This window comes from Mustela nivalis, assembly GCF_964662115.1.
Source record: "Mustela nivalis genome assembly, chromosome: 4".
Lineage (NCBI taxonomy): Eukaryota > Metazoa > Chordata > Mammalia > Carnivora > Mustelidae > Mustela > Mustela nivalis.
In genome coordinates this window covers 87,991,107-88,017,555 of record NC_139023.1, presented here as the reverse complement: position 1 = coordinate 88,017,555, position 26,449 = coordinate 87,991,107, and the positions used below count along the sequence as shown (strand labels likewise).

The 26,449-nt window shown below is 36.5% G+C and overlaps 1 protein-coding gene across 3 annotated transcripts in view; it reads right to left on the bottom strand.

The window, feature by feature from the left end:
* The window catches only part of TNIP3 (TNFAIP3 interacting protein 3), a 98,716-nt gene that overhangs the window by 60,202 nt on the left and 12,065 nt on the right, over positions 1-26,449 (bottom strand). For all 3 annotated transcript variants that reach the window (XM_082728455.1, XM_082728456.1, XM_082728457.1), the window contains exon 2: positions 25,817-25,902. In XM_082728455.1, coding sequence (XP_082584581.1) covers positions 25,817-25,902 — 86 coding nt within the window. The remainder of the gene's footprint in view (positions 1-25,816; positions 25,903-26,449) is intronic.

Here is a 26,449-nt window from a genome sequence, read left to right as displayed (position 1 = left end):
ACTTTCTATTTTAAAGAAGCAGCTATTAGCAAAATGATTTCATTCAAATTCTTTTAAATTATATCAAAGATGGCGAGAGATGCTTTTAATGTCAATATTTGAGGTATTAAGTAATTTAGACACTAAATTCCAGAGCTTTATAAAAATTTTAGAATAGTTGATCTTTCTAAATGATCATTAAATAATACTTATGTAAACTATATCTGCTTAAATGTGATTTTTTTTTCCACATCTGTTTTGGAGTTTCATTAAAGCATGGTTGCCATTCTTGGTTTTAATTTATGAGCCATCTGTGGATTTGGAGTGGCCTACAGCATACAGAGGTGCAGAGCCAAGTGAAGACTGGCAAGTGAGGCAGCTTGCTCATCCACACTGGTCTGTCTACGGACATTAAAGAAATGATGGAATAAGTTATGAAGACATTTGTTGTGTCATAAATTTGGGGGATATTTCATAACAGTTTTTCCAAAGGTTGCAAACTGACATATGAGAATTTAATTTCTTCTGGTATCTTCTGACAGCACATTTCCAATTCTTTTGTCTAACTCATCAGGTACCTGCCGACTTTTTGTTAGCTCCCTTGCATGTTTTCTTAAGGCGGTACCTAATAGGCTGAATTATCACATGGTCAGCTATTATCATGTGTGGGGTAATCCTATGGATCTTCTGAGAACTGTGTGTGAAAACGTACAGAAATTTAAATAGGTTCCTCTGTTGGAAAGACTGTGTTGATTGAATAAAGCCTCTAGAGGGCACTCTGCATTCAGTTCAGGTAGAAACTAGTTTCTCACGTTGCTCACATTTTCATTTTGAATTTTACAGAAGAGGGAGAGAGGAGAGATGTGTAGTGTACACATGTGTGATAATTGTAGCTTACTTCTGTTTATTTTCCTTTTAAAGTCTTTTAATAAAAATTGTATTCAATTTTTACTACATTTTTGTTTATTTTTTTATGTTGCAATCATTGTTTAACACTCATGTAAATAGACTTACACCAAATAGATTTCCTCCTATAATGGTTAGTTGGTTTATTAAAGGTAGCAATAGTCCCTATTTACCTTTTTTTTCTTTGCAATGTTCATATGAATGTGAAATTGATGAACCTAGAGTTTCTTCTTGTGCCAAAAATTAAAAAGTATTCAGAAGACTGGTTAAAATGGAATAATTTTAGGACACCTGGGTGGCTCAGTGGGTCAAGTGTCTTTTGCTCAGGTCATGATCTCAGATCCTGGGATGGAGTCTGGCATGAAGCTCCTTGCTCAGTGGGAAGTCTGTTTCTCCCTCAGCCTTCCCCTCCCCGCTGCTTGTGCTCTTATTCTCAGACAAATAAATAAAATCTTAAAAAAAAAAAGGGGGGGGACAGTTTTAGGGACACCTAGTGGCTCAATCAGCTGAACCGATTTTGGCTCAAGTCATGAGCTCAGGGTCAAGGGATCGAGTCCCGTATCTAGCTCTTGCACTCTATTCAGAGTCTGCTTATCAATTTCCCTCTGCTTCTTCCCTGGCTTTCTCTCTCTCTCAGTCTCAAATAAATAAATAAATAAATAAAATCTTTTAAAAACAAATGGGATAATTTTAGCATTAAAATAAATAATGATAAGAATGCATTATATCTCATTAAATAAAATAGGAACTCACTAATTTATACATACACAAATTTTAAAATGAACAGAAATGGGAACAAAAGAAATATTTTCTTTACATTGGAATGCCTACTAATAAATGTAAAAGAAACTATGGTCTTAGAAAATCAATATTTGACAGCCATCACAGTAACAATTCAAATTGAGAAATATCAATGGATGCTAACAGTAGTGGCTCAAATTTTGATGAAGAATGGAATATTTACATAATTTCATGGGATCTCCCACCCCAATACTTAGTGAATACTGGAGGAAATACTAAAGAAGAACTTCACATTGGAGAATCTTGATAGGCATCGCCTTAGTCCAAATGATAAAGGTTAAAATTACCAGTAATGAGAAAAATTTAAACTGTGACCATCTGATGGGAGGCATTAAAAACACACAGCTTCACATCTGTGATATTCCTGCCCCAAATGCATACTCTGCATCTAACTATGAGGGACATTAGATAAAAGCTAACTGAGAGACATTCCACTGAATATCAGGCCTATAAAGTGTCACATCATGAATGTCAAGCAAAGACTGGGGAACTATCTCAGACTGAAAGAGGCTTAAACTCATGAAAAATAAATGCAGTGTGTGATCTTGGATTGCATCCTTTTTTTTTTTTTCCTATGAAGGGTATGAACCAGAAAATTGGCAAAAAATTGAATGGGTTTGAGGGTTAGGTGGTAGTATTGTATCAGTTTGGTTCACTTTCTGATTTTGACGTGTAGCTTTTTATTTCACTTTAACATAGGATGATTTGAAGCGGAGGGCAATTATGAGTAGACAAATACAGGAAGACTTCTCGGTCCTCCCTGATCTCCCTAAAAGCAGAGCATGCATTTTCCTTTGTGACAGTGGCATAAATTTCACCCCTCTCCTCTACCAGGATGGGAAGAGAGACTTTTATCCACAGAAATGGAGAGCCAGCATGGAAATTAATCTGCATAAACATACTGACCGAAATGATCTTTATCATCCAACGGTTGATATTCATTTCCCTACAATTTATCTTCCCTTGACGCTCACACCTCTTTCCTTTGTTAAGAAGTATCTATAGGCTCCCGAATCTAACTACTTCTTTAAGTTTCACCTGTTTTCTTGTGAACTCCTGTGCAAATAAAAACATTAGTACGTGTATATTACTTTTCTTTTGTTAAGCAGCCTTTGTCAGGTAAATTAGCAGACCCCGGATACTGAGCCTCAGAGGGTAGAGGTAAAGGTTGTCCTAGTGGATAGGGGATTATTTTGTGATTACACAGAAAAGTGTCCTTGGTTGTAGGAAATGCCAACTAAATCATCCAGGGGTAATTTATTTCTGAATGGCCCAGGAGTAAAAAGATCTTTGTACACTTAGAAATTTTTAGTTTGAAATTATTTCAAAGTAAAAAAGTACTTAAATATTAAACCTACAAAATAAAATCTGATTCGACACATAAATTATCTTATGCTCAATGTTGAAATCATTTTATAAAATGAAATTAGCATTTCATTATGCAGCGGACACTAAGACACAGGCCAATAAATCTTCTTTGAGATTTGTGAAATTAGTGCAAACCAAAACAAAGCAAAGATGATTAAGTGTTTTGTAAAAGAATACAGAGGAAGAACATTTGTATGAATCATATTAGTTTGATGGTCTTTTCTAGCCATTTCAGAAAAACAAATGAGCTATTTTCACCATATTATTTAAAACCCAGTTAGGAAAAAAATGCACAAAATACCAAACAAAACCCCAAACTTTGAATGTCTTCACCTTTGCTCTGTAATAGCTGGCATTTCACCTCCCTGTGGACTTACAATAAATATATAGGCTCTGTTGAATTCATATTGTGGAAGCTTACTTTTGGAAATGTGGGTTAGTGCTAAAATCCATACACACTAGAAAAAACAAAAGTCTTAGAAAGACATTTTTTTCTCATTTGATTCCACAGATATTTTCGTAAAATTTCTTTGTGTAAGGTCCATTAACCTTCAAAATCAACCAAGAGTGTCCTCATCATTTTGGATGTGTTTCATAAAGAAAGGAATGTGCATAAAAGGGGATTTTTTTTTCCTTTCAATAATTATAATTTTTTTTTACACAAGGATGAGACCTTTGACATTGGAGAACATCACAGATGTTTATAATGAGGTTTTATCACTGTATTATTTTTATTTTTTTAAAGATTTTATTTATTTGATAGAGAGAGAGATCACAAGTAGGCAGAGAGGCAGGCAGAGAGAGAGGGGGAGGCAGGCTCCCTGCTGAGTGGAGAGCCCATTGTGGGGCTCAATCCCAGGACCCTGAGATCATGACCTGAGCCGAAGGCAGAGGCTTAACCCACTGAGCCACCCAGGCACCCCTATCACCATATTATTTTTAGATGCAAAAGCTCTAACACTATACAAACCTTATATAGTCATTTCTGAGTGTAGAGAATGGATTATTTATTTGTGTGGTGAAATGGGGGAAAAAAAAAACAACCACTGGCTTTTCTTTGTTTTTACAAAATATCAAAACACTGAATTAAGAGTGAATTTTCAAGGGTCATGATTATGAAAGAAACCAGCAAAGCAAAATAATTTTATTATTTGGTATAAAATTACTTTTTGTTCTTAATACATCTTTACAAGATTGACATTAAAGCAATGCAGTATTTGTGTAAGTGCAACCACACACACACAATACTAGAATAGGAATTATTAAATTGGGTAGGTCAGAATATATGGCAACCTAGTGAACCTCCCATATAACTGGTATTTCAGATATCCAGTGGAAAAAGGAGCATCTTCAAAGGCCAGATAGCATTCTGTAGTGAAAACAGAGACCAACAGGTGGGGAAGGTGACATTGTTTTGAGAAGTGATGAGAGGAGGGGTGGGAAACAGTAGCCTTCTCCTAAAGACAGGACATTCACCCTCACTCAGAGACACTTGTTGAAATATGACAAACATAGCCTGCCCATCCAGGCTAGTCATGTGGATGGCAGCATTTACTGAGCCCGGCACTGTACTGAACACTGTATGTGCTTTATCTCATTCAATCCAAAGTCCCTCTTGAGGTTGGAGCTGCCTCATCTTACAGTTGAGGAAACTGAGGTTCCCAGAGATGAGATCATTTACCCTCTTAACTCTTGCATTCCACTGAGCAAGGATTATGTGTTCACTGCCAAAGGTAAAGGATTAGAAAGATCATAGTGACACTGGTAAAGGTAGATCTTTTCAAAATTTGTTCTCCCACCCCCATAGCAAGTATCATTTGAAAGAAGAAGACACGTATAAAAGAAGGTTCACATGCAAGATTAGGTCCTGAAGAACTGAAAAATCGGGACTGGTACAGGAAATAGTTTTGTGTGGTTGACTATGTATGTCATGGAGATCATAACACAAAAAAATTAGATTCATAATTCCAGTGAGATTTGGAAAACCACGACATTGGTCAGACTATTTTCAGAAAAATGAAATCATAAATATGCAGAGAAAAGAATTTAGTTTTGTAGATAAAAAAATTAATTGCTTAAAGATATATATTCATGCTAAATGTAAGTATGAATATCTAACAATGTCAAGTCTCAAATATGCTGAATAAATAGGAATAACAAGTATTTTAATCTTTTGTAATAAATATTTTTATGATAATGATAAGAATACAACTTTAATGCAGAAAATTTGAATAAATATTTTCTTTAGATACACATACGTATTTTTAAAATTGGGGCTAAGGGTATATAAACTTTCATATTTTGCTTTTGCTGATTAATGTATTATTAGAGTACTAAAGGCCTTTCCTTTAGTAAAGACATCCATAGGCAGGAGAGGAATTCAATTTAAAATATTCAAGAATAAACATGAGCCAACTTGGCTTAAATTATGGAGCTTAATAAACGTTAATAAAATACAGTGTATTTAAACCCCAAAGACAGAAAAAAAACAGAAGAGAGTGAGACTATCAGGGCAATGTAAAAGCTGATGTATGGAGTGTTGAATCACTATATCGTACATCTGGAACTAAAAAAACACTGTATGTTAACTAACTGGAATTAAAATAAAAACTTAAAAAAATAAAAGAACAAGCAGGTGACTGTTCAGAGTTAAGAAACTTGGTTTTTGACTTTCCCGTTAAAGACTTTGGGTGTTTCTTAACACCTAAGTCCAAGCTCAAGCACATGTAGGATCTATTCTAAGTCTTATGACACAGCTACACATTAAAAAAAAAAAAAAAAAAAAAAGGGATTTACCCAAAGATTCTGAAGGAATTTGAGGGCAAATTTAGGAATCTTCCTCAAAATATGGTCGCCATCAAGAAAGAGATGTGAGGATTTCTAGTAATAATTTAATTAATATGAAGAGCCATATTAGAAAGTCAAAGGCCTTATCTGTGAGCAGTAGAATTTCATGATACAGATCCACTAGTATGAAAATAAATTTAAGTCATAGAAAGAAACATTTCCCTAAGGACAGATCTTGCTTCACTGAATAAACACACATGGGAAAACTTCACTAAGATTGCAAGTAGGCAAAAGCAATTTTAAAAATTGAGTAGCAATAAAAATATTTTGTCGTGTTTTTAAAAAGGGGTTCTAAAAAAGAACTGAAGGGTGTAGGTAATAGATATATTTCTGGTTCAGTATAAATATTTGGTTCCTCTTAAGGATCCAGGCTAGGAAAGATTTCAATGTTTTTGTTTGTTTTTTGTTTTTGGGTTTTTTTTTTTTTTGTAAGTTATAGGAAAGAAAAACGAAGCAATGACAATGACATTTTTAAAACCTTTTCAAACCAAAATGCTAAAGGAAAAACAATAAACTACTGGAAAGATACTAAGTTTATGGGTAGCTATGAAAAGTGGTATATGACTTTCATTGTAAGGAACCGCATTCAGAGAAAACATAACCCAAAACGTATTATTTGCTTATGAAATCATCCTCACAGCTTTACAGAGGTAAAAAAAAGCAAAATAAAAAGAGAACGATTAGATTTTATCATTCATCCATTCAGCAAATAATTATTGAACACCTACTATGTGCCAGACGTTCTTCTTGCTGATTGGCACATTATATCAATGAACAAAAAAGAAAAAGAAGGGGCACCTGGGTGGCTCAGTGGGTTAAGCCTCTGCCTTTGTCTCAGGTCATAGTCTCAGGGTTCTGGGATGGAGCCCTGCATCAGACACTCTGATCTTTAGGGGGTCGGCTTCCCCACCTCCCCCTCTGCCTGCCTCTCTATTTGTGATCTTTCTCTGTCAAATAAATAAATAATCTTAAAAAAAAAAAAGAAGAAGAAAATCTCTGCTGTTGTGGAGATTACATTCCAGAATTTCATAAAAATAACAATAATTACCTGACCTCCAAACAAATTTATAGTGAATTTGCTTAATAAACATGGCTCAGAAGATCCAGTGAGGACCAGGAATACCGATTGGAAGATTAAATTACTTTCAAATAATTAAAATTTTAGTATACCTGTTTGAAAAACATAAGTAGTTTCAAGAAGAATGTTAACAAAATCATGGAATATGCTATGAGAACAACCCCTCTCAAAAGCGACTAAGGTCTGCACTAAGACCCTAGAGTTTACGTCATAAAATATACACAAAACTCTTAAGTATTTAAGTTTTTTAAATAAAAATGAAGAATTAGGGAGGTTCCTAAGAAAGATAATATCTTTAACCTGTAAAACTTTCCAAAAATTCTTTTGAAAACGGTACAGATCCTCTATGACAGCTAGAGACAAAAAGTTGTAGAAAACCTGAGAGGGGATTTGGTGAAACGCTCCAAAAAAATAAAATACTCTGAGAACGCCAGGACACACCACAGCAGCCCCAGGTGAAAGCACTGGGCAAGGATGAGGGCAAGGAGATAGACATTTCCAGCCAAAAGCAAAACAAAGAAAGAAAATCAAGAGACCCTGTGGAGGACAAGAAAACTGGGAAGAGCTTATGGGGGTGGCCCCTTCCTCCCCACTCCATGCATAACCTCAGGGAACAGCCAGGGCAAGAGCTAGGAGGAGTTGAGTAAAATATTTGTGATAGCTATTGACAGCAGCTTTTATTTAAGAGTAAAAGAAGGTGAGCGGGAAGCCTTTGAGGAAAGAATGTTGCTCCCCTGTGCTGGCCGGGGAACCCACAGAACTCCACATGTCCCGGTCAGGAGCTAGTCTAGGCGTCAAATGGATTAGAAAATGTCACCGGCAACCATCGATTAAATGTTTCAACCCACGACAAGTTGAGAGCTGTGAGATTAAATTTATAACTGAACTGATTTTTATCTCCCCAATTCTCCCACACTCAGCTGGAACGGATGGTGTGTGCCAGACTGAGACGCCTTAAGAAGAATGTTTCAAAGAAAGGAAGCTAAGGGAACTCAATCCTTCTGAGGTGACTTTGGGACAGGGAACTTGTCAGGGTGACTGACAGCGTGCATGGTTCTGCTTGCAGCATCAGAGCCCCGACTGAGGGGGCAGGGAAGGCTGGGATCTCCCTGGTTCTCCACTTGCCTCTCTAAGAGCTCTGCACTGGGCTGCTTATTCCCAGAAGGAGAAGCACCTGTTTCTCAATTACACGAAGGCACTCCATGGGCTGGTGGTGCCCAGGCAACCGTGTCCACTCTTCAAAACTACAGTCAGAGGCAGAGCCCTTACCTGGCAACACTGGGGTGACATTGGCATCTCTTCTGTTTGTATGTTGAGGCGTTGCAACCACTTTGCCTCAGCTCCTTTACTGGCCCCACATGGATACAGACGAGGGGAAGAACTTCCTCGTGCTAGTTCTCACCCAACAGGTAACACCGATCACACCTGAGAGAACCAAGCACTGGCGAAGGGTGACTAGGATGACTGCAGAAGAGTTTTTACAACAATGACATTATGAAAATTACAAATTCCCTTTGCATAATCTTAAATTAAGAATAGGACACTTTACAGTCCAAGATTTCTCAAAAACGTTATAGTAGGGCCCTCAGCAGGCTTTATTTAGACCCAATTTCTCAAAACTGTACCTAGTTAGAACTTGTCAGGCTGAGGGGATTTTCCACGCTTCTGAGCAACGTTTTTCATCTTTACACACAGTTTTGACAGTTGGCAGCTGCAGAGCCACTGGCGGTCTCTGGATGCATAAAGGGATCCCTGAGCGCACATGCCCTGACCAGCAGGCTTCCAGCTCCCACGGCGCTTTTGGTAACCACCAGTGAACTGCCCATCTGAAAATTCCTTTGCCTATGACAGAACTCTAATTCAAAAAAGAGCTCTGGCTGACGCTCAGGGCATGATTGATTTAATGACCAGGGAATTACTGCCAGCAAACAGGCACACTGGCTAGCCTTTCTTAAATAGATTTTGTGTGTGTGAGTGTGTGTTTGTTTGTTTTCTTTCTATTCCCTTAAGAGAGCTTTTTGTTTCTTTTCATCCATTGGATTTCTGGAACTCCAGTCTCATTGGCCATTCCAAGTCCTCTGCTCAGACTCAAAAGAGAAAGCAGAACTGTACTGGAAAATCGTGTGTCTTAGGTAGAACGAACCCAGAGGAGATTGTCACAAAGTGAAACTGTTCTTTGGATCTGCAAGGTGGGAGTGAAAGTAAAGGTCACTTTTTGGTAACAGACTCTGAATATTAGTAAAAGTGGAACTGTGTGTTGGGGAAAAGAGTAGGAGTTGAAGGTCAAGGGGGAAATTTGGTGGCTGTAGTAACTATGGTTAATTTATGAATGGACTCTAAGCTACGTCAGTGGATGCTTCAGATGAGCCTGAATGAGTAGGGGGCAAGAGAGGAAGTTTTGGGGTGTGAGGAAAGTCCAGAAAAGGTGCTAATCAAATGTTCCACAAAAGAGAACGACAGGGTAGCCATATTAATGCTTTATTTAGTGCTTGGAAAGGACCACAGGAGGCCCCACAAAAGAAACCATGCAAGATGGCGTGTGGACACCGGCTTGCTTCTGACAGAACAGCAGGCTCCAGAGTAGAACATCTGGTTATTAGGTATTGTTTTCTGTCTCATGTGTTTAAAATTAATTTCTAAGCATTATTTTGCATGCTTCAGAAAACAAAACACCAAAGCAAAAACCCAAAACAAAATATCACTAGCTTTCTTAGAGGAAAATGTAGTTAATTGTTCCTTGTTATGATTTTTGCCTTAGGTGAATTTAGAGGTAGAATATTTATAAGTCTTCGGATAAGTCTATCACTGCTTCAGGCAATACATCTTTCTCCCTGCTGCTCATCCAAGCCTATGTGGTCATGGAAAGAGCTCTGGACCCAGAATTGGAAGGCCTGGATTCCGGATGTACCTCTGCCCCTACCTACCTGTTATTTGGGCAAGTACTTAGCTTCTTCTTTGCTTAGTAACTAATGCATCTATTCATTTATTCAGTGGCCAGATACCAAGAAACTGCTATGTGCACGAGGATCTCATTTTCTTCATATGGGAATCAAAGGAAATATCCTAGATCAACTCAATGTTGAAAGCACATGGTTGATTTAAAAATGTCATCATTTTTCTTTTTGAGAATGTGGTATAATACGTAGATTTATTACATATTGATTAAAGTATTGGGCTATGCATTTTCAAGTAATACACTTTTTTTATTGGATATTTTTACACTATAAGAGTGCATGCATTTTAACAAGCAGACATTAGTGAAGACAAAAAGAAAAAGTTAATAATTTTTGTATCCTTCCCTGAGTTCTACCTTAGTTAATAATTAATATTAACACAAATATTCCATGTTTTTTCCTAGGCTCATAACAAATGTAAGTGTATATGATATTTATTTATTCAATTTATGTATTTTATTCCTTTCTTTTTTAAAATAATAATATACCCATATTACACATCATTGTGCTAATTATTTGGTTATTTTGTAGCACTTTGAAATTTTTTTTCAGGTTCATACATATAGTGTTAACCAATGATTTTTAATGGCCAAATATTACTTGAAAATTATAAATGGACCAAATTTATTTATTCATTTCCCTATAATGGAAAAGCTAGTTGTTTCTATTTTTTTTTTTTTTAATTTCACTAGAATCAATCTGTAATAGCAATATTTGTCTAGGGTTGCCTGGGTGGGTCAGTCAGTTAAGCTTCTGTCTTGGACTCAGATCATAATCCTGGGGATCCTGGGATGAAGCCCCAAAGGCTTCCTGTTCAGTGGGAAGCCTGCTTTTCTCTCACCCTCAGCCCCACCACCTCCTTGTGCTTTCTCTTGAAGAAATAAATAAAATATTTTTTTAAAAAAGAAGTGTTTGTCTAGGTATACTCTTATATACTGAACTTTTTTTATATAGATCTATCAAAGTTAGATTCTTGGGTCAAAGAGTATGAATATTCACACTTTTTTTTTTTTTTAAAGATTTTCATTATTTATTTGAAAGAGACAGACTACAAGCAGGGGGATATAATCAGAGGGAGAGAGAGAAGCAGACTCCTCACGGAGCAGGGAGCCAGACACGGGGTTTAATCCCAGGACCTCGAGATAATGACCTGAGCAGATGCCTGACACTTAATCCCTGAATGTTCAAACTTTTAATAATGCTTCTTTCATAATTGGTTATAGTAATTTTCATTTATGTCATCTATGTGTAAGACTTCTTATTTTCGTGCAATGAAGTCAGCTCTGTATGTATTAATATCTTTGCCGAAATGGATATCTCAGTGTTATTTTAATTTGTATTTTCCTAATTATCAGTGATGTTGATCATATTTCAATATGGTTATTATTTATTTGCTTGTTCTATTTTGTAATTGTTTTTTCTGGTTCTTGACTGACTTTCCTTATGTGTGTTTCTCCTTTCCCATCTGCACTAGTTCCTTGTTTAGTGCGCATTTTCACAGGTACAGGAGTTATAGAAAAAACACAAAGCAATATAAATGGGATTAGGGCTATGGGTATTAGCTTGAGGAGGTAAGAATTGCACTTTTATATAGGTGATCAAAGGCAGGGCTCATTGAGAAGGGGACATTTGGGCAAGCCTTGCAGGAGGTGTGGGAGGGAGCCATGTAACTTACTGGGCAAACAGTCATTTCCTGTCAAGGTAGCCAGTGTCAAGATTCTAAGGCTAGAGCTTGCCTGATATGTCCTACAAATAGCAAGGAGGAAGATATGACTGGAGTAGAAGGAGCTAGGAGGGGGACTGTAGCTCATAATACTAGAAATAAAAGGGAGTCAGCTCAATGAGGGCTTGTGTGATGAGCATTAAAAAGACATGACTTTTTCCTGGTGAGCCTAACAATGTCGAATATCTATGTTGTACACCTGAAACTAATGTAACATTGTGGGTCAACTACACTTCAACTAAAGAAAAAGAGTCTTGGCTTTTATTCTGAGGAGATGAGGTTTTTGAGCAAAGGGGTGAAATGATGTGATTGATTTTGAAAAGATCCCTTGGTTGCTGGGTTTAAGGAGGTAAGGGAAAAGGCACAAACCCATTTAGAAAATAATTGCGGTGATCCAGATAGAGGTGCTAATGGTTTGGACAGTGTGTTAGTGGGAAAGTGGAGAGAAAAGGTTGGATTCTGGGTGTAGTTTGAATTTAAACTGTAGGACAGGAAAGGAGAAGGGGAAGAGAGACAGAAAATAAGCAACCAAAAAAATGGAGTTGCCCTTTATTGAGAGACGGAAGACTGAGGGAGGAGCAAATTTGGGATACTTACAGAAGGAGGGTTTTTTGTTTTTGTTTTTGTTTTTTGAGCCTCTTATTTTAGGTATCTTTTAGACATCTCTACAAAGACATTTCTGTAGATATGTTGAGTAAGCAAATGAATAAGACTTGACCAAATTTAATCCTCACCTTAACACAGTAAGGAAGTTGTGGTTATTGCCTGATTTGCAGTAAGTTAAGTGTAATCATGTTTGACTTTTTTTCTTAAAGATAATAATGCAAATTATTCATTATTGTCAGAACATTTTATTATAGACACATGACTGAGTATTTTGATCTTTTAAATACAAATTTATTTAAAGGTGTTGAAATATGAGGCTTAGACCTACTCTAGGTTTTTTCTTATACGAAGCCCCTGAGCTACAGAACTGTTTAATTTTGTATTTATGGGGTTGCCTCTTGACATTTTGACTCACAGTACAAATAGATTTAAGTATTGACTCCAAAGGGCAAAGAGCTAAGAACAAAACAAGGTGGTCAGGTAGAGGAAAATCTTGTTGGAAAAGAACAGTCATGGAGGGTATATTAGTGAAAATATCTTTGTGTATGTGGTCTGGGTTTTTTTTTTTTTCCTCTTTTTTAGCATCGTTAACTACTGACAATTGAAAAATGACCCTGAATGTTCAGAGATGTGTTCAAAAGTATAAAGAAAAACAAGCACAATATGAATAAAAAACAATGGTCAATGATGTATTTTAATCTAGAATATAAAGAAGATATTAGAGTCTGATCATTACAAAGCAAGAACTTCTAAAAATCACAAAGAGCAATTTATAAGTCTCAGAAAAATCAGAAAATTTAATTAAGGTTAAATCTACTGAAGTTTGGTAGAAACCAGGATACACCAATGCATGATTTATGATAGTTAAATGTCCATGGCTTAAGCAACTAATTCTATGTAAGTGCTATATTCCTTTAAATCTTCCTCTTTACACTATTTCATAAGTCAGGTAATTTTTAAGTGTTTTATTTAACTGCTCTGAGTTAAGATATTAGTCAATGAAAACAACAACAAACATGCAGTTTCTTTCTTTTTTTAAAGATTTTATTTATTTATTTGACAGAGAGAGACACAGTTAGAGAGGGAACACAAGCAGGGAGGGTGGAAGAGGGAGGCACAGGCTTCCCACTGAGCAGGGAGCCTGATGTGGGGCTTGATCCCAGGACGCTGGGATCATGACCTGAACCGAAGGCAGGAGCTTAGAGACTGAGCCACCCAGGTGCCCCAAACATGCAGATTTGGGGCATAGTTTACCACCCAGAGTAAAGGAACAAAAAAATGGGTGTCATCTAATTAAATATATACTTGGTCTTGGGGTGCCTGTATGGTTCAGTCGGTTAAGCAGCAGTCCATTAAGTCCACAAACAGCTCAGGTCATGATCCTAGGGTCCTGGGAGGGAACCCCACATCAGGGTCCCTGCTCAGTGGGGAGTCTGTTTTTCCCTCTCCCTATGCCCCTCCCCCTGCTTTGCTCTCTCTCTCTTTCTCTTTCTTTTTCAAATAAATAAAGTCTTGAGATATATATATATATATATATCTCAAGACAACAAACAAACAAACAACAACAACAATATATATATATATATATATATATATATATAGGTTTTTGTCCCTTGTTCTTGGCAGAACCCCTAACACCCTTGGAATTTCCTGAGTGATGAGAGTGTCTTGAATTGAATTGAATTGCCAAATACCCAGTTGGCTTTGGAAAATCTGGTGTGCAAAAACCACTCATTTGCTATTGGAAAGAAAGATGTCACAATGGGTATAAATAATGCTTATAATAACCCAAAATTCTATATAATGATAGAAAGATTAGTGAGCCCAGAGGAGATAAGTCTCCAGATTAGTCTTATAAATTCAGATCAATAAAGTTATGACAAATCTCACACATACTTATTTCTATCTCTGAGTCGCCATAAAATAACTGCAGAAGAATCAGGATCCTCTATTCTTTGATCCCAAGTGGGGTGAGATAAATAGCAGTTAATCATTTTGTTAGGTGGTTTTTATTTACTCCCTCAACAAATATGTATTAAAGTTTATTACGGGCCAAGAACTGCCTTAGATGTTTCTTATAATACATTTGTTATTGTAAGAGATAAGCCAGTAACAAATTTTCACATTACATATAACTATACCTAATCTTACATGACTGCTTCTAAGATAACTACTGAAATTTGAAAATATTTCTAAGCAAAGTTAGAAATATACCATAGCCTAATTTGGTTGCCAATTGGTTGTTTTAAATAGATCTGCATGGCAATTGAATGCTTACTATGTGTCAGAGGCTCTATATGTATTATCTTATTTAATCTTCAGAACTATGATTATCCCCATTGGGAAGATGAGAAAATGAAAATTTTAGAGAGATTAAGTAATTTACTTAAAATGTGAGATTCGAACTCAGGCAGTCTGACTCAAGAAACCACATTCTTAACCACAATACAGTTTTTAAATGGTGAGATTGAAATAGTGGATGCCCTTTACTTGTCAGTATATAAGAACTTCTCTCAAGTTTGCACAAAGAGATAGGTGTGAGTGACCCTGGGCCATTGATGATAAGGGGTTTCACCATCTCCTAATAAATTACACCATATAATAATTAAACAAAGATTACCACTATATAGAGATGAAATAATTCTTAGAAATGTTCTAATTTCTAATAGTCTTGAATTGAGCTAGGTTTGGTAATCATAGGATTGCTACTAAAAGTTATTATGGTTCTCTAAGGAATGCAAATTACCTGTACTTCTAAATACCTATTATATATTAGCAGCTGCTAATCCAAATTGCTCCACACATACTCCCAAATCCTTACAGATCAGCAAAATGGGAAATAAAATCCATAACAAGCACCTGCAGCATAAATAAGTATCAGGTTGCTCGGGCTTCCATAACAAAATACTGCAGATTGGGTTACTTAAACAGGAGAAACGTATTTCTCACCATTCTGGAGTCTGGAAAGCCAAGGTCTCTTTAACAGTGGCAACCTTGGGAAGGCATGACTGAGGAGGGGAGGATGAGAAAAGCCCTGTGGAATTTGGTGGTGAAAGGATATAAGTAAACAAGCTGTGGAATTGAACCCCATGGAAATAAAATCAGAATATACATCAACCAGGAATACACCAACTACCAAAGGAAAATCATTTATCTTCATCAGCAGAAGAGGGTTCTCTTGAACTAAAGAACCTAGTAATACACACTCATCATATCTACAAAGAAACAACTCCTATCCTCAGTTCAGGAAAATGATTATAGGATGATGGGCAGTGCCCATTAAAAACTGAAAGAAAAAAATAGAAAATGAGAATTAAAGGAGTTTAGCTGATGGAAATATTCTTTAATAAAAAACAAACAGGAAACAGAGGAAAACTGCAATAAAACACATGCCTCAACAATGTAAACATCTCTAAATGAGTACTCATAGATGTAAAAGACAACCTTAAATCATAAATTCAGAAAACTCAGGACAGAAGTGAACAAAAAGCACAATTTAAAATGAGATATGATTGGGGCTCTTAGGTGGCTCAGTGGGTTAAAGCCTCTGCCTTCGGCTCGGGTCATGATCTCAGGGTCCTGGGATCGAGCCCCACATCGGGATCTCTGCTCGGCAGGGAGCCTGCTTCCTCCCCTCTCTCTCTCTCTATCTCTCTCTCTGCCTGCCTCTCTGCTTACGTGTGATCTCTGTCTGTCAAATAAATAAAAAATCTTTTAAAAAAAATGAGAGATGATCAAATTCAAGAAATAAATTGAAGAAAAAGAAAAATAATTTCACCCATTAAGCCCAAATTACAAAGTATCCTAGGGAGAATAGATATGTGCAAGTCTAATAAGAGATTTAGAGTAAGGGAACACAACTAAAATGAAAGGATCAGAAAGAAGTACTAGGTATAGAACAACAAAACAGATCATATATACATTGGATTTTCCTCAATAAGAAAAAATCTTTCTTTTTAGTAAGAAAAATACAATGGAGTAGAACTACTATTAAAACTATAGCCAAAGAAAAAAATAAAATCTTAATATTATTGTTATAATTTATACCTTGGAAATTATAAGACAGAGTCGAGCAAAACTGTTTACTTTTAAAGAATTGGAAAAAATATGATTAGGGGAACAAAAAACCAAGAAACTTATGAAAGTTTCTTGACTGAAACATAACAAAAACATGACAAAAAATGACTTTTTTAATTTAGGGAAGTATGAATAAAGAATTTTGTATCCCGCGAAACTGTTTTATATGTATCAAAACTAAAGGAAATCTTTGCAAATGGACTGTTGATGAGTATTAAAATTATAGATCTAAGAATGCATCCAGGATTCAAACAAAGGTAAGAACAAGTATGAAAAGGTCTTATGTAAATTGTGTGTGTTCTGACAAAGTAAAAGTAGCTGAAAAAAACTGGAGAAGAGAAAAAGTAGAAATTACAATAAGTTCATTGATTGCTGCATAGATTATAGATAGAAGTCAAATAATATCATTTAAGTCTAACAAATCATAGAAGCCTAATTAAGGGGAAAAAAAAGATAAAGGGAATTTAAAGAGTTATTAGCTAGTTAATCAACTACTAAAATCGAAATACAAGCTTTCCTAAATGCAAAAGTAAGTAATAAAAATTAGCAAAATCGACAGATTAAGAAGAGGGGGAAACAAAGTAAATCTAATATTAATACTGACATCAAGTAATAAGACGGAATTGAGAGCAAACATACTGGTAATATCAACAAATGTAAATGGGATTAACTTGGCTATTTAATAAACGGGATTTTCAATGTGGCTTACAAAGCAAAACAAATCTTTGCTGAAGAACACACACTCCAAAAACAAGTGATTCTGAGAGGCCAGAAGGAAAGGACTGGGCTAAGACATAGCAGACGAATGAAGGCAAGGAGAATGCTGGGTTTGAGATCAGTGAGGCAAAATTCAGACTCGAAGCATTAAATGAGACAAGTTAACACTCTATGAAATTAGTTGGAAGTGAGTACACTTGATAGTTCACCTATCTCTGGCCATTAATTTGAAAATGTCAGAAAACATTAAACCTCAGATGGTACCTAAACACTGGGCTCACTTATAAATATATAAATATATGCATATATATATATATATGCATATATTTATAGAGAGAGCATGAGCAGGGGGAAATGCAGATGTGGAACAGAAGGGAGGAGGAAGGACTCTGAAGTCCACTCCACACTGAGCCCAGAGCCCAGTGCAGGGCTCGAACTCCAGACCCTGACATAATAACCTTGAGGTCATGACTTGAGCTGAAACAATACTTAACTGACTCAGCCATCCAGGTTCCCCTATAAACTAATTCTTAAAATTGATCTTGAACATACTCTATTTCCCTAACAATCAGATAAGCATTATATCAATAAGGTAGATAGTACAGAGGTGCCTAGGTGGCTCAGTTGGTTAAGCAGCAGATTCTTGATTTCAGCTCAGATCATGATCTCAGGGTCCTGGGATGTTGCCCTGCGTCGGACTCCATGGTCAGTGGACGTCTGTTTCTCTCTCTGCCCCTCCCCCTGCTCATGCTCTCTCTCTTTCTCTCAAATAAATAAAATCTTAAAAAAAAAAAAGGTAGATTATACATAACAATTAAACTCTTTTCTTGGAGCTCTGTTAATATCCCAACAAATGAATTCTTTAAACTATATTAACCCACAATGACAAGGAGAATTGGGAGAGGAGACACCAGTAGATGAGATTTTTCTCAATCAGTTTCTCGAAGAAGAAAAGCAGAAGTTGAAATTGCATTACTGGGACACAGGAAGTTAAAATCCATCTCTTTAAAGAGAGAAAGCCACCAGGAAGTAAGGACAATTTGCAACAAAGAGTCCTTGAGAGGCTAAGCTTTTGAAAGGAGTGAGGAAAAAGTTGAAAACAAGGGGGTTGATTTGGTGTCTGATTTTGGAACATTTGAATCCCTGAGGTCTCTTCCCACATGGACGTTTGCAGCCTGGCAACTGTCTTTAACATCCCTTGTGTGGCCAGAGGCTGATTCTTTTGGGAAGATAAAACCAAAGCCTCTGGATTCAGGGACAGAAGGCACAGAGGAGAACACGGAGGGGTGGAGGTGAGAGGCTGCACCAAAATCTACCAGGTCAACTGTAGTAGCCTGAGATCGTTTCCCTCACTTTTGCTCTAAATACCTATTAACCAGTCATGTGTCCCAAGACTACACATTTGGGAAAATCCTCACTAGAAAAACGGAATGGCCAAAAAAGAAGCAAAGATTGGAAATTCTGAGGTGGTAAGGAAAATTCCAGGTTGGAGAGCTGAATGGCATTCAAGAAGTGAGGGTGTTAGAAAAAACAGGGTCTGCTGGGATTTACTGTAGAGAAAATATCATAGGTAGGTTATTTGATTTAGTGAGGACATCTAGAAAGCCAACCAAGTCAAGTAGGAGAGAAACTTCTAACTGAAGAAAAGGATAATATTCTTAGGGAAGAAATTTTGACCAGAGTAAGGTATTTGGTTCAACAGTGAATAATATTTGGAGCAATAACAATACTGTAGAAGAAATCACTCTCTTTGTTCCTGCAGAGAAGGTAAACTGGTGTGTGTTATTTTTCTTGAGAGAATTGTGCAATACATATCAAAAGCCATAAGTTTTTCTAAATTTTCAGTCAATAATCCACTTTTAGGATTTTTAGGTTAATTATCCAAAGGAGTGCCTGGGTGGCTCAGTCAATTAAGCCTCAGACTCTCGAATTATTTGGCTCAGATTATGATCCCAAGGACCTTGAGATCAAGCCCCAGGTTGGGGCTCAGCAGGAGATCTGCTTGAGATTCTCTCTCCCTCTGTCCCTCCCTCTGCTCTTTCTCTCCAAAAAAAAAAAAGGAAAAAAAAAAGGAATTTACTCAAAAAAACAAAAGTGAATGTACACAAAAATTTCAAATACAAGTGTACTTGTAGCATTTTTTTTCCTGATAGTAAAAGATTGAGTTCAATCTAATGTCTCAAATAGAGAATAAATAAATAAATAAATATTGAAACATTATATAACTAGATATATTGAGATAAATATTTACTTGGGAAAATATTTATAATACACCTACTAAAAAGAGTTTCAAAACAACCTTTGGCTATAGTCCTTTTTTTTTTTTTTTTTTTAATTTTATTTATTTGTTTGACAGAGAGAGAGACCACAAGTAGGCAGAGCAGCAGGGAAAGAGAGAGGGAGAAACAGGCTCCCTGCTGAGCAGAGAGCCCAATCTGGGGCTCAATCCCAGGATCCTAAGATCATGACCTGAGCCGAAGGCAGAGGCTTAACCCACTGAGTTTAGGCACCCCTTTGGTCCTATTTTTAAAGAAAAAAATGGAGAGACAGAGAGACATCTGTAAAATTCTATCAGTAGCTATTTGGGATAGTGGGTTTAAACCTAATTTTTCTTTTCTTTTTTTCTTTTTCCATCTGTATTTTAAACATGAAGACGTTTTGCATAAATACAGGAACTCTGAAAGTTGCCATACACAGAAAGAACTGACTTAGAGCTAATGTTTTAATGTTGTAATTAGAAAACAAAAACTAACTTCAAAAAGGAAGAGAAAGACAAGGAGGATAAGAAGATGGCATGGTGGCAGGTTAATTTGTAATGACCAGAAAATGGTTCTTCTTAGCATAAGAGTAGAGCAACCTTGCAGGCTAAATTAATCTCCACTGTATCCCCTCATTTTGCAAATGTTTTCAGGGCACATACCATGTGCTATACATTGTCATCAGCTCTTTTCTTATACAAAGCAAAACTAACCATTCAGCAGATAAGATATGGAAACCACTGGAAGAAACCAAGAATCACACACCAAAGCTTACTTTTCCATGTACCCTTTTAACCTACTCCAAATTTAGATATAGATGTGAAAAGACTTTCCAAGCTGTGTAAAATAGTAAACAGATTTAAGTCTGATTATGAATAATAGCACCCCAACAGTGTCGTATTCCAGTATTTCAAGTATTAATAATGACAGGATAGGCTGTGAAACTTAAGTTTTGCTGCTAATATTTATGTTTCCTTTCTTGCTTGTGTTCTAATATAAAGGGTGATATGGTAAAAAGTAAAATGAAACATTTTTTTTAAAGGCAAAGCAAGCCAAATGGTTTCAGTCTTAAAATAAGTTTTATTTGGGGGCACCTGAGTTGCTCAGGGGGTTAAGCAGCCGGCTCTTGATTTTTTGGCTCAGATCTCAGGGACCTGGGATCCAGCCCTGAGTAGGGCTCCACACTCAGTAGGGGGTCTGTTTGAGGATTCTTTCTCTCGCTCTCTCCCTCTGCCCCTCCCCAACTCAAATAAATAAATAAACCTTTAAAAATATGTTTTATTTTGTTTTTTAATGTGCTGGTATTTTCTACAACAACGGAAAACACTGATCTGGTAATATAAAGAGAATAATGGAACTTACATGGTTAAAGCAATGGAAGTAATTGTTTTGGAAAGCAGATGTCCCTATCTTAGAAATATTTTCTGGATGTGAAATCTCTAGTCTAGTTGCCTTGGAAAATGAGGTGATGTGTGAAGTAAGTAATTGCAATCCTAACAGAGCAGTATATTCCGAATATAAAGCGACAGCCAGAGTACTGTATCAAAATAAAAATTAGTAAATGATATAAATGACTAAAAGTGGGGAATAAAAATTTATATCAAATTCTGCTCATAACTTGTCTACTCTCTAAAGTAAACCTATGTTTGAACAGACATAGAGAGTTTTCGAAGTAGAAACCTACCAGAGGTTGAAAAAACCTGATTTGCTGAGGGCATTTAAGTTTGCAATTTATATTAAAGAATAAGAGAGAACCAACATAAAGTAAATTTTCCAAATTTGAGTTCCTTTATTTTTTCATTATTTCATCACATAGTATATTTACGTGACTTCCTGTCCAAACAGCACAAAGAGAGTCGTGAATTTGTTATTTCCAAATTGCCCTGAAAACCAGAGTTTTGCTAATGCAGTATCTTCCATCATGTTATTCAGCTCAAACTGTGTCAAGTTTGATCCATGGAAACTGACTGTACCACCTTAGAAGGATCTGTGGATTTAATTAGCACATTGGAGGAGATGCCTTGAGCTTAAATTCTGAAGCCTTTAGCAAAAAAGGCAACTCGAAGAGTTGGCACATACAGAAAAAGAAGACTAATATACAGCTCATTCAGCTAACTGCATGTTATTTGTGACCTGCTCAGCAAGCTCTGTCCCTCCACAGTTAATATCAGAGACATTTCTGTTGAGGTAAAAGCTGGCAGAGACAGCCTCTGAATACACAAATTTCATGCTGAGAGGCAGAAGCCGTCCTTCTCAGATAACTGATAAGTAGATTCTTTTTTTTTTTAAATCTAATTTAACTTTTTTCACAGTGTTCCAAAATTCATTGTTTATGTACCACACCCAGTGCTCCATGCAATTGTGCCCTCCTTAATACCCACCACCAGGCTCACCCAACCCCCCACCCCTCCACTCCAAAACCCTCAATTTGTTTCTCAGAGTCCACAGTCTCTCGTCTCTTGTCTTAAATCTCTGTGAATTTATACATCTAATAAAAAATTAGTTTTATTTAATGTTACACATAAACACATAATTGAGATACTGTCCAGAAATCCAATATGACTTTGATGTTTACTAGTTTGAATATCTATAATTTATGAAAAACTGACAAATTTGTTTCATGAACTTTAATATTGAAACTACTTAAAGCATGACTAAGAATTAGCAAAATTTATGAGAAAAAAAATCATGATGACCTGTGATGTTCTGTGAGTCATTAAAAATACTCAACACTTCAAAATCATTTCTCTTCTACCTGATGAAACAATCTGAGGGGACAGAAAATAGTTTATGTCTCTCTGAGAAAGTAGATGGTACCACTAACCTCTCTTCAATGTGGACAGCAACTGTACAAGCGGTCTTTTGTTCTGCCTTTCCAAAATAGTTTAATTCAGGGTCAGGTAAGAAGGAAGTTAAAAACAAAGAAGCCAAAAGAATTGTAAAAATGCTGATGATATCATGAAAGAGATCACTTTAGCTTTCTCTTACCAAATACACAGTCTTGCTCTAACAAAAACATCTGCCTGTCAGCCCATAAATGTCCCTGTACTTCTCTTCCCTTTATGAGCAAAAAATGGAGTTTTAAGGGACATTTAATAGCCAGCAGCTGTTTGGCTGCCAAATACTGCATCTGGAGGGGAGTATACTATTCGTATGGTTAAAAAACAAAACAGAACAAAACAAAAAAAAACCCAAAACCCTAGCAACTATTGCTTTATTTTTATTTTTATTATTTTTTTGGGTTATTTGTTTTTTTTTTTTTAATATTTATTTATTTGAGAGGCAGAGAGAGACAATGAAAGAGAGAGAGCATGAGAGAAGAGGAAGTCAGTGGGAGAAGCAGACTTCTGCTGAGCAGCAAGCCCGATGCAGGACTCGATCCTGGGACTCCAGGATCATGACCTGAACCGAAGGCAGTCACTTAACCAACTGAGCCACCCAGGTGCCCTGGGTTATTTGTTTTTTTTTAATCGAAAAGCTAACAGACTGGCTAGTTACATTTCCCCCAAAACCACAAATTTAGTAATAATTGAGTCTCTTTGCTTTATTTTCTTAAAGTACACCAATGTTTTGCATAATGGCATTTGAGTTCTCTGAACTTCACAGAAGCTCCTTAAGTGCATCTAAAACCTGTACATCGTGCTGGGAAGGCAATGAATGACTGAGATTGTATTCAATCATGCTTAATAATAGGCTGAAAGAGTGCCATCATGAATAAGTTTAATGCCAGGTAAAAGAGGCAATTCATGAGAATTTAACATTCATTTTATCCTTCTGAGATTACCTCTACATGAGGCTATAATGAATCATAGTAGTTTTCCTTGCTAAGTTATAACTTTCTGAACACATAATTCATTTTAAAAATACTCACATTTCTTAAAATAAACTTTAAGACAGACAAACATTTACCTTAGAAAAATTAAGATGAGGAGCTAGCATTATGAGAGTACTCCAAAACAAAGATGCTTTGAGATCCTATTAAAGGGAGATAAAAACCTATAAAATACTGTGTTTACTTTGATAATCCTTCCCTGGGATCCATAAAAACCTCTACTATTTACTTCTACTTTGCAAAGAAGTTTGGTATGACATCCATAGTATCACCATGTACTACTTGAAGAGATGGCAAATTTTACCCCTGGAGAGCCTAAAACGGTTCAATTAGAAGGGAGTCCGGTTAGGAAAGCAGAAGGGAACGATGACTCAGCATTCGCACTGCTGTTGCTGCCCTGTTGCTTCTCATCTCCCTTTATCCTTCTTTCCTTCTCACCTCCCCTGAGACAGAGATGCAGCCTGCAGTATCTGCCTCATCCATTCACACTTCTTCTGGACCCTGAGTCATATACACCTTGAAAGGTTAACCTGAAAACTATCTCTTGAACATTTCAAATTACTGTTAAAGACCTACCCCGCCTTTCTCTCAGAAATACACATTTTTTTTTTTTTACTACTGAGAAAGAAATACGTTACTACTAAATTCTGCGTAATTTTCACCATTAGTAAATGGAGAGAATCTCAACATGCCTGTGCATTGCAGGAGGAGGCAACAGAGTAAGACCCAGGAACCCATGGAGTCCTTATAATTCTCCACATGAAGACAATGGTGTGGGGGGAGGGGAGGAGGTTAATCCCTACCTCTTCAGAGTGGATATACAGAAAATGCTAAGGATATACATATCTTCAAAACACAGGAACAATGGATTTGACTGTCTTCTTTCCGTCTCTTTCCCCTCCTTCTTTCTTTCTTTTCCTTACTTTTCTTCTTTCTCTTTTAAATTGGTAAAATATGGCAAACGTGGACCTCTTCTATCAAAGGAGAGTAAGGTATCAGCTTTCCTAGAAATCAACATTGTAGGTTGTATTCTATGCTTCTGTAATATCTATAGTATCTTAGAGTTGTCAGTATAATTGGTTAATCCCCAGAGTACTTCTGTGATGTACATTTTGTATTTTACTTACGTTTGATAAAATTCTATATGAAATAGATCAGTGCTTATTGTGGACCTACGGTGGGTTATACTGTTGGGCTGTATGTTGAGTTCTTTCTCTTGAGATAGATTAAATCTTATCAGGGAGAGAAGACTGATACACACAGCACAGTTATAGAATAACAAAGAGTAGTACAAATTAAGATGCTAAACTTATACAGTTGAAGACTAACATGCTTGTTATAGAAACTGGTTGAGAGGAATGGGAGGAATTGACATTTCCATATTTATTCAAGCTTCTAATCATCCTCCATGCCAATTGTAAGCACTGTTGCCAGATTACCCTATTGTCAATGCCCTGTTCAAAATTCCCTCCCCTCATATGGGGTCATGATTCCCATACTGGAAGTACATATGGACCTCTCTTCTTGAGTAGCTTTTCACAGACCAAGAACCCTGAACATGTGTCTCCAGAACTACAGGTTATGAGAGCACTAATTTGAGAAACACCGGCTTATGAACCTGAGTTTTATTATTTCTTTAACTTTAACTTGAAAGAAGTTTTGTCTTTATAGACAGAGAAACACTGCTCCACAGAATAAGTTGCCGGCTATTTAGTCTCTCACTCAAGATGTGTTTTGTATTACATGCCAGATGTGGAAGCCAGAATGAACTGCTTACTGGTCCCTACACAAGTCCTCATTTTCCTGTGAGGACATTTTTGTACACATTCTGCCTTGAGCCTGAAACACTTCTTCCTTCACTTTTTCATCTTTTTTCCCATCTTCTTTTGCTAGAAGTCAGGCCAGACAACTCCTTCTTCTGGCATCTTTTTATGGCCACAACTAGGATTCTCACCTTCCTCTGATTTCTCAGAGAAGTGTATATAGGCCTTACTTATGAGGCAAATGCTGAAGGTATAATACACTGAGGTATGTGTCTGGTTTTTCACTTCTGGACAGCAAGTAAGCTAGATGATAGGGTCAGTATCTGACTCATCTTCTGCAAGTAGCAAGCAAAATATCTTGCACCTAAAAGGTGCCATATAAAAAGTCAAAGAAAAATCTATGTGGGTCAATGAATAGAAAGCTTGAGAAAATCTATAAAGGGTTGAGAGAATATGGAAAGTGCCCAAGGATGGGAATTTTTGATGTAGTAAATTTCTCACCCTATCCCTCAGCTAAGGATTTAATAACTCAGGAGAGAAGATATCATGATCACTTCATGTTATTAATAAACTAGAGTTGTTTTCTAGGAGCTAATTTCTACTATTCAAGAGAAATTATCTTAAGGTCCAAACTTGCCAAGGTAAATTTACCAAATACTTAAAAAAATAAACAAAAACCTCCATGACCTACTATAGATTCTTGCCCCCAAGAGAGCAATGAAAGAAAATATATTCAAGTAATCCACATTGTTATCCCCCCTCTTTTTCTTATCTACCCTATGTGGTTTGATCCGGTTAGGTTCTCATCCACTTTTGGTGGACTCATCAACTGTGTCTGATGGCAGAAGTGCTCAGTTAGAACATTATTATTATAGGCATATGTCCTCTAAATCAAATGTCATATTACCTTTCAGAATCCTCAAGCTGATTGGTGAACATTGCCAGTTTCTCTTCGTGTTTCTCATTTTTGTTTATGTGTCGTCCACATGGAATCTAAAAGAAAAAAAAAATATGAAGGACGTGAGGCTTGGATGGGTCTCCAGGGAAGGTAACCATGTCAGTGACTAGAGAAGAAAACCACCTGTTAAATACATTTTTCATCAAAAGCCATGTTTTTATTCTCATGTCTTATTTTCAGCACTGCCAGTTATGAGAAAACAGACCACAAAGTCGTCTTCTGCCTAGTTTCAACCAAAGGTAAAACACTAGGTATAAACATAAAGACTCAGTCTTTCGGTTGTAGAAGAGTCTCATGACAGGGAGAAATTGTCCAGGAGCAAGTAAAAGAAAGCTGGACATTTAAACGGACGAGTCATAAACTGTTAAAATTGTCAGACTGACATGTTTGTAGTTCAATTAGCCACAGTCCAGGAATGAGTTTTCCAGAAATCCTAATGACCCAAGTACACCAAGAACTTTCTTCTCAGAACACCATTCACTCTAGATTTTTCTCTAATGAAAGTTGATAATTATTTCTATGATTTTTGGATAATAAGGGAACTGGTGATGTGACCATTAAAAGAGAAGAAGGAAATAAAAA